At 40.8% G+C, this 14,270-nt stretch overlaps 1 protein-coding gene across 1 annotated transcript in view; it reads right to left on the bottom strand.

Annotated features, from left to right (window-relative positions):
- The window catches only part of ITSN2 (intersectin 2), a 3,295,579-nt gene that overhangs the window by 2,103,245 nt on the left and 1,178,064 nt on the right, over nt 1–14,270 (bottom strand). The window contains exon 16 of the mRNA XM_044063555.1: nt 9,702–10,210. Within this exon, the coding sequence (XP_043919490.1) occupies nt 9,702–10,210 (509 nt within the window). The remainder of the gene's footprint in view (nt 1–9,701; nt 10,211–14,270) is intronic.

The following is a 14,270-nucleotide window of genomic DNA, read 5'->3' on the forward strand; positions in this document are numbered from 1 at the left end:
CGGAGGTCCTTGTTGCTTGGGCAGGTTAATGTTAAGGGCCTCCACATATGTGGGTTTAGTGTTGCTATGTGTGGGTGTTGATGGTGTGGGTTTTGAAGGGCTATGAGTTGCTTGAGGTGTGATGCAGATGTTAACCTTCTCCTCTTGACTGTCTAGCACAATCTTGGCTGGAGAGAGCTTTGCTTCCAGTTTGGTTATGTAAGTGCATCTCTCGCAGGTTGTAGTGTTGGGTCGTAGGAGGAGAGGATTGTCTGTGTACATGAGGCAGTTGCCGCATTGCCCCAGTATGCCCAGATTCACCAGGTGGACAGGAGAAATCACTGGAAGCTGACCCTTGGACATGCCTGTTTAGGTGCTTTTTTGTAAAGTTTAAGAGCTGTTTTCCCTTACCTTTGCAAGGTACTTTGCAATTATAGGCTGTTTAGTGCCTATGATTAATTTCTCCTTATTGACAAGGAGAGCCGAGTGCTTGTATCTGTTTCAGGCTTCCTAGTGCTTTCCAGCAGGTTCTAGAGCAAGTGCTAGTCACAGGGGTTCATATTTTAGTGCTACTACTGAGAAACCAGCTAGTTTTACGGGAAAATTTGAAGAGCAGACTTTCTGGCACCTGGAATAGTTTAACTGTAGCCTCGCAGTGCTGCACGATGTGAAATATGTGCAAACACACGCGTTTTTAAGCCAGAATGTTGAAAGGGATAGAAATCAGCCCAAAAGGCTAATAAAATTACAATTTCAGAGCTGGAAACCACTCCTCTAGCGTTAGATAGGCAGTACAATGCTCACCAGTCCCACTGGTAGACAGCAGGACTTCCCTCTACCAATGCAAGGTCTGGATAGCTCTGAGCACAGAAAAAAAAGTCCTGAGACAAGCAAAGCCTGGGATATGGACTGGCTAGAAAAAGTGGGAAACGAACAAATAAGATAGTATTTTTTTTTTGTTGAAACAGGCTAAACAATGCAATAATACAGTAAATAAACACAGAAAAGGCTAACACACTTGAGTGTGTAGTCCTAGACAGTAAATGCAATTAAAACTCTACAAAATTAGCGATTTAAAACTTTTTTAAATGAAGCAAGGCAAGTGCACAACTGAAAAACGATTTAAGAGGCAGTAACACAGCAGAATAAGTAGCTAGTCTACATATACAGAGAAGTCTATATATACAGAAAAGAAGCTAAAACATACAAACACTTCAGATGCAGTGCAACCTACAGCACTTGAGTTGTAGCAATATTAAGGCAATTACAGTTATAATAAATGCTCTGAAATATACTCTATATTTCCAAAATGTTTGAGAAGCACAGTCAAAACACAAGGAGATTCAGGCAAAAAAAAAAAAAACTATCAGTTTTTCAGAGTTTTTTCAGGACAGCTGCCTGCCAATGTTCTTGCACCTTGAGGCCCTTCATGGTAGCCCCCCAGCCCAGATCTGAGGCATCTGTGTGCATATGTATGTTGAGCTGGTGTGGGGGGGGGTAGAAGGGGAAGGCCTGGGTTAATTTGAATTTGTTGAATCCATCACCTTAACTCTGCCTTTAGGCAGGGTAGGAAGGGTATCTGGAACTCTAGAGCGTGGCTGTGTTGGGACTACACATTCTTTAGATACCACTGTTGCTTCCCCATATGCATTCCTGCCTAGTGGTAGCATAGGAACAGTGGCTGCCATAAGGCCCAGAAGTCACATGAATTGTCTTGCTGATAGTTGGTGGGTCTGGATAAGATCCTGGAAATGTTCTGTTAGGGAAAGCACTTTGTCCTGATGAAGGAATGCCTTCATCAGGTCTGCTCGGATCTTGCATCCCAGGAAGATTTTGTCCTGCTCTGGTGCAAGGGATGATTTAGGGAGGTTGAGGGTGAAACCCAACCCTTGTAGTAGAGACATGGAAAACTGCAGATGGCTTTTTAGGGTGTTTCCTTTTTCTGCAAGAATGAGAATGTCATATAGGTAGGGGTAGATCTGAATGCCCTTGGCCCTGCAGTAGGCTATGGTGGGAGCTAGGCATTTGGTGAAGATGCTGGGTGCAGTGGATAAACCAAAGGGGAAGGCAGTAAATTGAAAGTAAGAACAGGACCCAGCAAAATGTAAGTACTTTCTGTGTGTGGGTTGTATGGGGATGTGGAGGTAAGCCTCCTTCAGATCTAGAGTGGCCATGAACACTGAGTGGCAGTAGTGGAAGGAGGGTTTGGAGGGACAGCATTCTGAAGAAAGGGACTTTTAGGAAGAGGTTTAGAAAAGACAAATCCATGATTGGCCTCCATGGTCCATCCTTTTTTTGGTACTAGGAATAGCCTTGAGTAGAAACCTTTTCCTTCTTGGCCTGAGGGTACAGGCTCTATGGTTCCATGAGCCAGCAGATGCTGTATAATGTGAGGAATAGGGTGTAAGTGTTTTTTGGGTGGGAATGGAATGCCCCGTGGTGTGGGCCTTTCTTTTCAGGATAGGAAATATCCCTTTCCTACTACTGCAAGAACCCAGCGACCTGAGGTGATTGTTCTCCAAAGGGGCACGCAGTGGGAGAGACAGGATGACAGGGGGAGATAATGACCAAGGCAGTCACGCATTTTTGGTACCATTTCTGTCTTGAAAGGGTTGTCTGTGGGTAGGCTTAGAAGAGGTAGGTCTGTTAGAGGTTTGCCTCCTGGTTCCTTTCCTACACCTGGAAGAAGAAGCAGTAGCAGTGGAGGGGGGGTTCGTATGACATAGGAGGTCTTAGCTGGGTAGTTTCTGTAGTATTTTGGTATAGGAGATATCAGAAGGTGCTCAATGTCTTGTAGTTCCTTGGTCTTCTCCTGAAGGTTCTTAAACAGTTCAGCAGACTGTTTTCCAAACAGGACATTGTGGTCTAGTGGGGCATCTAGAATTTTGGATTTGAAATCTTCAGGCAATGGTTGTAACCCAAGCCATGAATATCTGCAAAGCACAGATGCAGCAGATCTAGCAGAGGCCTCTGCTGCATCATAACAGCATCTAATCGAGTGCCTGGCTACCTGGGATGCCAGGGTCAGTTTTGACGCTACTTCTGTCTTTTTGGGAGAGTCAGGCAGGGAGGAAAGAAGTGTAGATGCTTGGGATACCAAGTCCAAGGCATACTTAAGCAATATGGGTTTGGTTTATTAATGGCTATGAAGGCTAGGGTATTAGAGGTATAAACCTTCTTGCCCAGTCTGCCCATATTCTTGCTACCCTTGTCAGTAGGAAGAAAGGACGAGGATGGAATCCGTCTTGATTGCTTGTCTGGGGCTACAGCTATCACTGCAGGGTCCACCAAGGGGGGTTTCACAAGAAATTTGTGGTCATCAGGGACCCTATATAAACGATCAGGTCTCTTAGGAGCAGGTGGCTAAGAATCAGGATTTTTAGATGCTGATGCAAATGCATCTAGGTATGCAGGTATAACTGGGGAGGGTTGGCAGATGGTGAAGGAGATTCAATTTGCAGCAGCTCAAAATATATTTCAGTTTCAGTCATTTGGGAAGTATCCCATTTGAAATATTCTTTCATTTTAGTAATAGTCTCCACAAAAGTGATGTCTTCTGGAGGAGAGTCCTCTTGTATGGATTCCTCATCTGGGGGATAGTATTCCAAGGGGAAGGCTATTTGTGAAGAGTATGTAATAGACTCAATCTTATGATGAGGAAAAAACGTCTTCTTCCTGATAAGTGGGAGGGAGAACAGAAGTAGCCAAGGCAGGTCTTGGGCTAAGCACTGGGATAGTGGAGGGTGAGGAATCTGAGGGTCTAAGGGCCATGAAGGCCTGCATCAATGGCTGTGTAAAAGACTGCCAGTCAAGTAGTCCCTTAGGAAGAGATAAATGTTTGCTTTTTTGCTTTCTTTTCAAAGGGGTAGTTTTGGGAGAGGGAGAAGGCCTAGTTTCAAGGATCTGAGCTAAAGAAAAGGATTCAGATTCCTGCATCCCAGTCAGGCGTTCGGTGGAGCCTGGCTACCCCCATCGACTTCAGCAGAAACGGACATCTGAGTAACCTCCGTGGACATGCCGGCCGATACTTCAGAAGCGGCTTTCTCAAGGGGAGCCAATGAAGTAGATGGCTCTAGCGGATGTCTGTCAAGCCCTACATTGGCGGGGCATCCAACAACAGAGTGGCAGATGTAGAAGGCCGTGAAAGCTTGGCCTTCTTTCTTGGTGGTTCCACCTGGGAGGCCTACTCTGGATCCATCCTAAGGGCTAACTTTTTAAGCCTCTGACTTTCCAAATTTAGATTAAGGGCAGCCAAGTGGCTTCTAAGCATTTTAGGGATGAAGGATTGGCAAATGGTGCAGAAGGTATGGTTGTGTTCCCAGCCTAAACAGAATATGCAACAGTCATGGGTGTCCTTATGCAGAATTTGATGTCTGCATTAGCATTTACCCTTCTTAGCAGACATCAACTAAGAACAAACAAGCAAACCAACCTCAAGCGATAATAAATTGTAAGAATTCCCCACCGGGATACTTAGCTTTAGACTTCTTGATAAGAGGAGGAACAATGATTGATCTGATGTTTGACTTCGGCTGAAAAGTTCCAGGTCTGTGCGTGCAGTTGTCACATTTAAGGCCCCTGGTTTATGGCTCTGCGTGTGATGTCCCATGCACCAAAAGCAACCAGGCTTAAGCTTTTGTATAGGAGATGACGTTCAGGTCGCCTGAGGCAGAAAATCCCTCAGTAAAAATACTGCAACATGGGAATAGAACATCCCACTTTTCCTTGGTGACTCCAGCCAGATGCTCAAGAAGTGGTGCCTTCCCACTTGTGTAACTTTACAGGGATACTCAGGACTACCAGAAATCAGACAAGAAAGAAATTATAGAGGATTCTGTAGAAGGACCTTTGCAGCAGGGCAACCTGAAGCTTGGCAGCTCATCTTGGTATTTTGAGACTTCCTTTCTGCTAGGCTTGTGAGGGATTCAGAGTGGAAAAAAAACAGGAGTGGATGGAAGTAGCCCTTATCAGACTGGAGGTCAGCACAAAGTACAATAAATAAGTAAATGAAATAAACAATAAACCAGTCTAAGTTTCAGTTCAAAAGATAACCCATAACTCAGCCTACTGGCACAGAGGAAAAGCGCTTGCTTGCCTGCACTGTTGTCAACTAAAATTGACTGGTAAATTGTGATGTAAAAGAATCAGAAGGGGAAGGAGGATAGGTATACAAGGATGATGGCCAGCAGCTCTACCTTGATGGACACAGAAGAGTTTTTCCTACTAAATTATCACTTTCTGTGAAAATCAATGACAGAACCAGCTGTGAGCTCATGAGGAGGTTGGCATAGGTCAGTCTAAAAGTAAGGGAGCACACGCGTACCCACAATATATCACTGCATGGAGGCCTCCAGAAGAGGGCTAAAGGGGACCATATGTCATAAAACAATACAACTAGGCATAATATGACAAAGTCTGTCTGGCACTTTCACCTCCTCTTGTCACAAGGGGAAGAGAAACTACAGGTTTTTCTTGTCTGGACAGAAAGTAACCACGAAGCGAAGGGATACATTTTTGGAGCAGCTCCTTAAAGTGGTGGCCACAAGGCAAGATGAAATATGGAAGAACAAGCTCAGAGGTCATCTGAGAAATCTCATGAAAAATAATATAAAATAAAAAAACTCAAACTGGTAGTAATCCACATTAGTCTTCAAACCTAGCAAAAACTTCACAGTGTGGAGGGTGTGAAGTTCACTCCTTGAAAAGCATCATGCACCTAATCCTTCTTTTAAGTCTTTTGAGTGCTTTCCCCACATGAAATGCTTCACAGTAACTGCTGCTTGCCCTGTAAACCACCTGCATTGAATTAGTCACCTCCTGGGTTGCTTTTAATAAGTTTCTTTAAATAAGGGTGGAAAAACAGGTCTCCCTCCTGTATGTACTGACAAAAACACAGTTGGCTCCACACTTATTGGTGCATGTATTAAATGGTCTAGGCTTACCTTTAACCCAACTCCTGCTGTTTCTGGCTTTCCTATACATGAAGGAAGGAGCTTCTCCAAGGATGTCAACTAGATAAGAGCTTTCAGTAATTATGGCCCAATTCTCTCAAATATTAACAATGTTATAATAGTTAACAGTAAAAGTCCAGATACAACTGTTTTTAGATTTGTTGTCCATAGGTTTCTTTAAACCCTTCTATGAGGACTGTTAAGTGCTGGTGAATTTGTTCTTTTTTCGTTCAATTACAGGTTCCAGAATGCTTCTTAACATATTGCTTTCATATCCCCCTCGCCAAAAAGTCATTTTCAAGATCATTTAGGTTTTTAAAGAAGAGTTTCATTTTCGTGGTGATGCTGGCCAACCTGCAGCCCAGGGACTTAACATTATATTTTGTCCTGGTGGGTTGGAGACTTATGTAGCAGGAGGTTTACTCTGATAAATCTTCTGTACAGATCTGTGTCCATTTTACCTTGGTCCAAGTCTAATACTCTGCATACCTAAGAAGACTGCCAAGGTGAGGATGTGGGACCAGGTGAAATACAGGAAGCTGGTGGTTTGATTCAGATAGTTGATAAAGTCTTCTAATTTAGCACTGTCTCCTTTCTACACAATAAAGATGTCATCAATAAAGTGCAGATACACTGTGATATGTTGCATGTATTATCTGTTGTTAAAAACATAATTCTCCTCCCATTTGCTTATGGCTATGTTGACTAGGCTAGGGGCAATAGCTGCCCCCATCGCTATACCAATCTTTTGTTTATAGTTGTTGTTTGTCTTTTCAGCTTTTCCCAGTTAGGGGTCGCCACAGCGGAACTCCGGTTCGCTAATGATTGGCAGTAGATTTTTTTTATGGTGCCGAGTTGCCAGCCCAACGCCCAATCTTCAGCAAAGGCACGCCCATTCACGCATTTCTTTCGAAGGCCACTCGACTGCAGGGAGGACATGAAGACTCCACACAGAAGGCACTCCAACCGTGAATCAAACAGGAGAACCTCTTGCTGTGAGGCAACAAAGCTATTGCTGTTCCACCACGGCACTAGTCTTTTTTTATAGTAATTTCCATTAAACTTAAAAAAAACTGCAGCCAAGCACCATATCTAAATGTTTACCTGGTCTTTCATGTTTTGCTGGTGTGCCACTGTTGTTTTTCCTGTACGAATCAATCACGGATTCAATACAATAATTACATGGAAGAACAGTATATAATGATTTAACATCTACTGTTAATAAAATGCTATCAGCATCAATTGTAAAGTTTTTATTTATTTTCTTTAAAAAAATCGTTAAAGTCTTTTATGTGTAAAATGTTCTTCTCAGCCAGAGGTTGTAACAAAAAATCCAGGTAGATGGCAGCAGCTTTGGTCAGGGACCTCTCCCACTTGCAACCACTAGCCTGTATGGAGGGTTTTCTCTATTTTTATATGGCTTAGGAATTCCAAAGAATTTAGGCAAGTGGAGAGAAGGTGTCTGTAGATAGTCAAACAAGTTATCTGTTAACAAACCATCATCATAAAGTGCAGCCAAGGCTGTGCACCAGCTGTCGTATGATGACTTAATGTCTTCTAAAGTTAAAGATTCATAACAGTTAGTATCACTCAGCATTTCTTCCATCCTCTGGTTATAGCTGCTGGTATCAATAACAATACCTCCGCCCTTTGTCAGCCTTCATAACCTATCAATACTTATCTCTGCCTAGTGCTAACAATGTTTTTTTCTTACCTTTGTTAAGGTTGTAGAACATTCTCCATGCTGGTTTTTGCAGCACTTTCCTGATGTCCATTTCACATCTGACCTCAAAGGCTGCTAAAGTTTGGTGTAAGGGATAGCAATAACTACTGGGTCTTTTTATTGTTTCTTCAATAGTTTTTTTTCTCAGTGGTATCAGGTTTGCCATGGTACAGAACTTTCAAATTCAATTTTCTGACATAGGATTTTAAAATCAACCAGTGCCTGTGCTGTGTCACACCACAGTTGGGAACAAAACTTAATCCCTTTGAAAGCACACTAATCTCAATGTCAGTACGTTCCTTTTTTGGAGTGATTCCACACAACAGGGTAAATTAATAGTGTGGCTAGTTTCTCCCTCTGGTTCTGGGTCCTGTGGTGTAGATGGGCTCCTCCAAGTATTTCATTTCTCTCACTCCTGTCCATTGCTTGGTTCTCTGGTCTTCCGGAGGGTGCTCTGGCTGTGGTTGGGGATTGTTGAAACTCTACTTCTGCCCTCTGGAGTCTTGGGGGATTGTAGTGGTAATCTTCCTGGTGACTCCGATAGTATTATACTCATGTGGAGCTTTGACATTGGTGCTGGCAATGGTACTGGTACTAGTCCTGTTGGTGTTAATTAGAGCTAAATGCAAGAATAATTGCATTGGCCAGGCACCTGCAGCTTCATAAAAGACACACTGGCTTGAAATTTCAAATTATTGACCATGTGGACCTTTTGGAACTGGAAGGAGATATCTCTAATCTTTTAGAAAAACATGAACTACTGTGGCAGCTGGAACTGCACTCTTTTAGAAAACTGGGGCTTAATTATTTTTGCTCCATAAAAAGCAGACTAGAGCTCAGAAAACTGCCTCACTGTTTAAAAGATTATTAAAGTCTGATATGGGACTGATTAATGCTGACATTACACACTAATATTATACATGCTAATATTGTTATAAACAAATATCAAATATTTTACAATGAAAATAACACAGTTACTGTTTTCTGATACTTTTACTCATTTAAACTAAGTGCTTTCTTAGTTGGATGCCGCACTGAAACAGATCTCAAGGGTTTTAATGCTTTATTTCTAACATTCATCGCCATTTATTTCTAACATGTATTTCTAACATTTTTCACTGTTATTTCCACCTTAGCAATTATAGCTATGGTTTTCAGCCTACTTAGGTGTCCACTTGTTGATTTATATACATGTCCATTAACATTATGATACATTTGTACACACAAACCTAATGAATTATTTGGTAAGAAAGCTATCTTTGTTAAAAGTGTTTCAGTTTATATGTTACTTTATTTATTCCGATAGCTGTTTAGTGATAGATCTTTTTGTGAGTGACTTAGTTTCTTAATTAATAAACTTTGGATTCATAGGTTAATAAAGCTGTTCTTTTAAGTTACATGTCTCTAGCTTTTAAGTTTAAGTTTCACAGTTCTAAGGTAGCACAATCTCAGTTTACACTATGGTGTTCAGGGGGAAGCGGGACTTGGTTAAAGGAATAATTTTAATGCTTTTATTGCTCTTAACAGAACCACCCTCTGTAACTACTCCTTTGCTCCAAAATAACCTAATTCTATATAAATTAATGAACATATATAATGCTTTTCATTATACTCCACTAGGATTGCTTGTTTGTGTGTTTCAATAAAGGATATTCCATTTTTAACTCAACTGTGGACTACCTACTATTTTATTTGTAGTACGTACTTCAAAATTTGAATTTTATTAGTAAACTAGCATAACATATTTCAAGGAGTGAACTTCACACCCTCCACACTGCGAAATTTCTGCTTGGTTTGTTTTTGACATATAGGTTGCATACTGTGTTTTCTGACACTTTGAGGGATACCACTGATTTTTCTTTCTGCATATTATTATTCACAAAGAAAATCATCAGCATATGGAATGTGTAATTTTTGAAATTATTTTACTGTACATTGCTCCTCCTAGTTCTTTTCTTCCACAAAGTGTTAAATCCTCTCACACAAGTACGCACAATGATGCATTGACTTTTTTTTTTTTTATATAAAGAATCAAACAAAATAATTACCTTCAAGACGATTTTTTTCATTCTGTTTCAGCATGACTAAAAGTTTATCATCCAGTTGTTTTTTGGAATTTCTCTTTTCCAAATTCTGATAGATGGAATCACCAGTGTCCTTCCTTTTCCGCTCTTCCTCCTGTTGCTGCCGCTGTTCTTCCATTTCTCGTCGGATTTCTTCTTGTTTCTGCCTGTCCTCCTTTTCTCGCTTTTGTCTTTCTTCTGCTTCTTTGCGGCTCTGAGCCAATTTTTTTCTTTCTTCTTCTTCCTGCTGCAGTTTCTGCTCAGCTTCTTGCTTTTGTCTCTCCTCGGCCTCCCGCTGGCGCTTCTCCTCGGCAAGTTTCTGTTGCTGAGCTTCTATTATTCTCTGTCTTGCGGCAGCTGCCTCCTCAGCTTTCTGCTTTTCTTCCATTATCTTCTCCTGCCTTAAATGTTCCTCTTGATTTCTCTTCTGCCGTTCTTCTTCCTCCTTTTTAACTCTTTCTTTCCACAGGTTTTCTTTCTCTTGTTTTGCCCTCCTATAAAAGTGTGAATGACAAAGGAAATATAAAACATCACCAAAAGCTAAATGATGCACTCCAACATACTTTGCAGTATTTTTAAGATGAAATGCTTTAATTAATAAAGATAAGCAAAAAGAAAGTTAACCATTAACAAACACATAAAACCTATAACACTAACAGGGAAGTACAAATTACAGGTTCCGATTTAAAATATGCACACAGAGACAACTGCTTTTATCAAACTAATCTAATTTTGCTACAGACTCCCAGCTCTCATTATAAATGCTTGAATATTATTAACATAATCTGAAAACTTGCTTTGGAAGGAAGGGAACAAAAATTAGTGAGGAAAACTATGCAACAAAAACACACTAAAATCTAAACTTGGTAAACATGCAAGTGCAAAACTTGATCAAATATTCAGGACATGCACCTTCAGTGACAAAGTATCACTCAGATACTGCATGCCTGCTGTAAGTTGTACTTCATCAGAAACAGCCAAAGAGATCTCATAGAGAGATTACACTATACGAAGCCTAAACATGGAGGAAAGAAGAGACCAAGTGCTACAGGAGAAGAAAGCATATGCACTAAGACATTCAGGAGTGAGCACCCACAACAGACACATGTATGTGTATTTATATAGACTGACAGACAGACAGATGTAGACATATACAATACATCTCTTTAACTGAACTTTTTTCATTGACCAAGAGCAAAGACAGCACGCTTGGTTGAAAATCAGTTAATCACATATATCGTCTTTTTATATATGTTTGAGAAAATAGTACAGGACCACACATCAGCTTTTCAAATACGTGTGAGAATACAGTACATGGGGGGATCAGGGAATTTACCCTTTCCTTACTATAGTGCAATCTCAGAGCTGGTATGTACAACTGGTAGGGAGGTGCAGGGGGCTTTGTTTTACTTTATTTTTTCTTCCTTTAATCAGCTGGTGATGGACCATTTGGGCTCAATCACTAGCCGTTTGACAATCTGACTGTGTGTGTGTGTGTGTGTGTGTGTGTGTGTGTGTATTTATATGTACATCTATTCGGGTCTACTTCACTCTACCAAATTTTTACATAACTGAAAATCAAAGGATGGAGACGAAAAGAGTGAAATCACACAACACTGATTCTTTACATTGCCTAAATTCAACTTTAGTTCAATTCAGATCAATGAAACATCACCCGTGGAAGCTACTCACCACTTGGAGCTTCCGAATGGAGATCACGGAATAGCGAAGATCGGGAAATTTACCCTTTTCCTCATTGTTGTGTGATCTCAGAGTTGGCATATATAATTTGCATTCTGCAATCTTTAGTGATATACCTGAAAGTGTTTTGGCTCTCAAATGGTACCATGAAGCAAAACAAAGCAAAAGGTCCTGTCAAGCAGCCTGACCGTGGCAACTAACTGATCCTGATAAGGGTAAAGCTCATGATCCAGTGAAGAAAAAAATGGATGTAAAGCACAATAGTCCTATTGAGAAAAAGTCTTCCCTTACATGCAAAATGGTTCCACAGTGTCTAACTGAATTGGTTCTTATGTGGATGAAGCACAATGGCCCCATATGATCAGTCTTGTTCATCAGTGTGGTAGAAGCAAAACACACATTCACACGTGTCAAGTAAGGAAATCATCAGCCCATGAATAAGAATGCGCACACACACACACACACACACACACACACACACACACACACACGTTAAGGAAGTACTTGTCCCTTGAGCTAAACTGAATAAGCGCGCACTCACACATCGTGATTAATTAATTAGAAGCAGAAAGATAATGGTTACCCTTTGGAACTGGAATCACTATAGCTTTTTCAAAATTTCAGGAACAAAGTCACTACACAGGACAGCCTTAAAAAGATAAGACAATTCACCATTTCAGAAGACTCTTAGAAAATACCCATTATTATTTGTCAGGCCAAGCTGTAGCATTATATCAGCTCACCTTAACTGTTGCTTCAATTGCCTCTACCTGAATATTGGGGAAGGCTGTAATACTAATATCACTATGTCTATATGTTGTGCTGCTCTTGGTCTTAGACATGCTAAACAATTGTTTACAGAGTACTTGCAACACTGCTTTGTTCAACAACCACTGAATTATCTACCAGTAACTCAAAGTTGCCAAAACACTTTCTCTAAGATGATGAATATGATTAAAGAATGTTTTGCGGTTGCCATTACTGTGAGGAGTTAGCTTCTTTTCATAGCACATCTTTTGAGGCAAAGGTGTAATTCATAGAAGCCATTATGCTAACCTGTAAAGGCTGCAAATAGGTGTAAGTATATAAAGTTATAATGAGATGCGAATGAGAAATTTCTGAAAATAGCACATGCTAATGAGTCCTTCTCCTGCCTACTTGCGATTCCTAGTCAGAATTTCACACTTTTTGGCAAAATTGAAGACTCATTTTAAAAGGTGGAATCAGACCTTTTCTATCTACTTTGCAATCCATGATGATGTTGTCACTTGCTGCTAGCACTGCTATTTCCCTTTGAGTTGCTCGTCTTAGCTGAATATAAACTATTTGCATCCAGCGGCACTTGTCAGCCAAGAAGGCAGAGATATAAGCAGGGAATACTCTGTTTTAATTTTGATAATCAGGAGATACTTAACAGATTTAGGGTACACAAGACTATTATAAGGGTCTTAGTGAGTACATATCTGGGGGATACATGTCCGTCCTATCCCTGTAGATACAAAGGTATGTATAGCTCTCACTATACTTGCAACATACATGTATAATAAATATTTCAAGCATGGGAATTAATGACCTTCTAGCCTGCCAATATACCAAAAAAAAAAGTTATGTACCTACCATAACGTTCCATGTTAGTTGTCTTCGTCTCGCCTTCCTTCTTGCTGTTTGGGTTCGGAACCGATCCTTGGCTCCGACTTGGCCATCTTCTATAGCTCGAGAGCTGTTTACTGGCTCGAGGTTACCCCTTATCCCAGCATGCCCAGCGTCAGCTACCCAGATCTCGTTTGTTATAGTGCACACTAGACATAAGTAGAGTAACCAGTTCCTAAAAACTGGTTATGCAATACACCTAAACAAGGAAAGAGTTATAAATTACCTGGCATGTGAAGCCAGTGAAAACAAAAGGGAACTCCTCACAATCCTCTAGGAAGGAGGGAGGGACGCAAGAAGGAAGGCGAGATGAAGACAACTAACATGGAACGTTATGGTAGGTACATAACTTCTTTATGTTAAGTTGTCCATCTTGCCTTCGTTCTTGCTGTTTGGGACAGTGTCCCTACAACCTAAAATCCCGGGTGGCTCATTGGAACAAACTCTTCAGAACAGTAGAACCAAAGGAAGCTCTGCTCCGGGAGACCATATCTACCTTGTAATGAGAGATAAAAGTGTGGGGGTTTGCCCAAGTGGCAGCTGCACAGATTGAGTCTATTGGCAACCTAGACTGAAAAGCTACAGAGGTGGCTAATGCTCTAGTGGAATGACCTTTTGATTTAGCTGGAATCTCTCTATTTCGTAACTGATAAATAAAGACAAGAGCATCAGATAACCATTTGGATAAGGTCACTTTAGAAACTGGAAGGCCTTGTTTGTTAAAAGCATAAGAAAGAAATAACTGGTCTGACTTTCTTAGTTCCTTAGTTCTATGGAGGTAAAAACACAATTGTCTGTGTACATCAAATTGGTGGAGCTTGTATTCTGCCTTGTTGCTGTGATTAGGAAAGAAAACTGGGAGATCTATGGATTGATTTAAATTGTTCTCTGAGCAGACTTTAGGAATAAAGGACGGATTAGTCCTCAGAGAAACTCTGTCCTTGTGAAACACCAGGTAAGGAGGACGAACACATAGTGCTTGAAGTTCTGAGACACGTCTAGCTGAAGTGATAGCAACCAGAAAAAGTGTCTTCCAAGAAAGAAACTTTAAAGATCATGATGCTGCCGGTTCAAAGGGAAGCAAAATTAAGGAGGCTAAAACTAAATTGAGATCCCAAGAAGGGGGAGGATCTCTAACTGGGGGTCTAAGAAGAGATGTTCCTTTCATAAAAGCCTTGCAGAGCTTATGAGACATTATGCTAA

This window comes from Protopterus annectens, chromosome 2.part1, assembly GCF_019279795.1.
Source record: "Protopterus annectens isolate FY-2018-M chromosome 2.part1, PAN1.0, whole genome shotgun sequence".
In the NCBI taxonomy this organism is placed as follows: Eukaryota; Metazoa; Chordata; order Ceratodontiformes; family Protopteridae; genus Protopterus; species Protopterus annectens.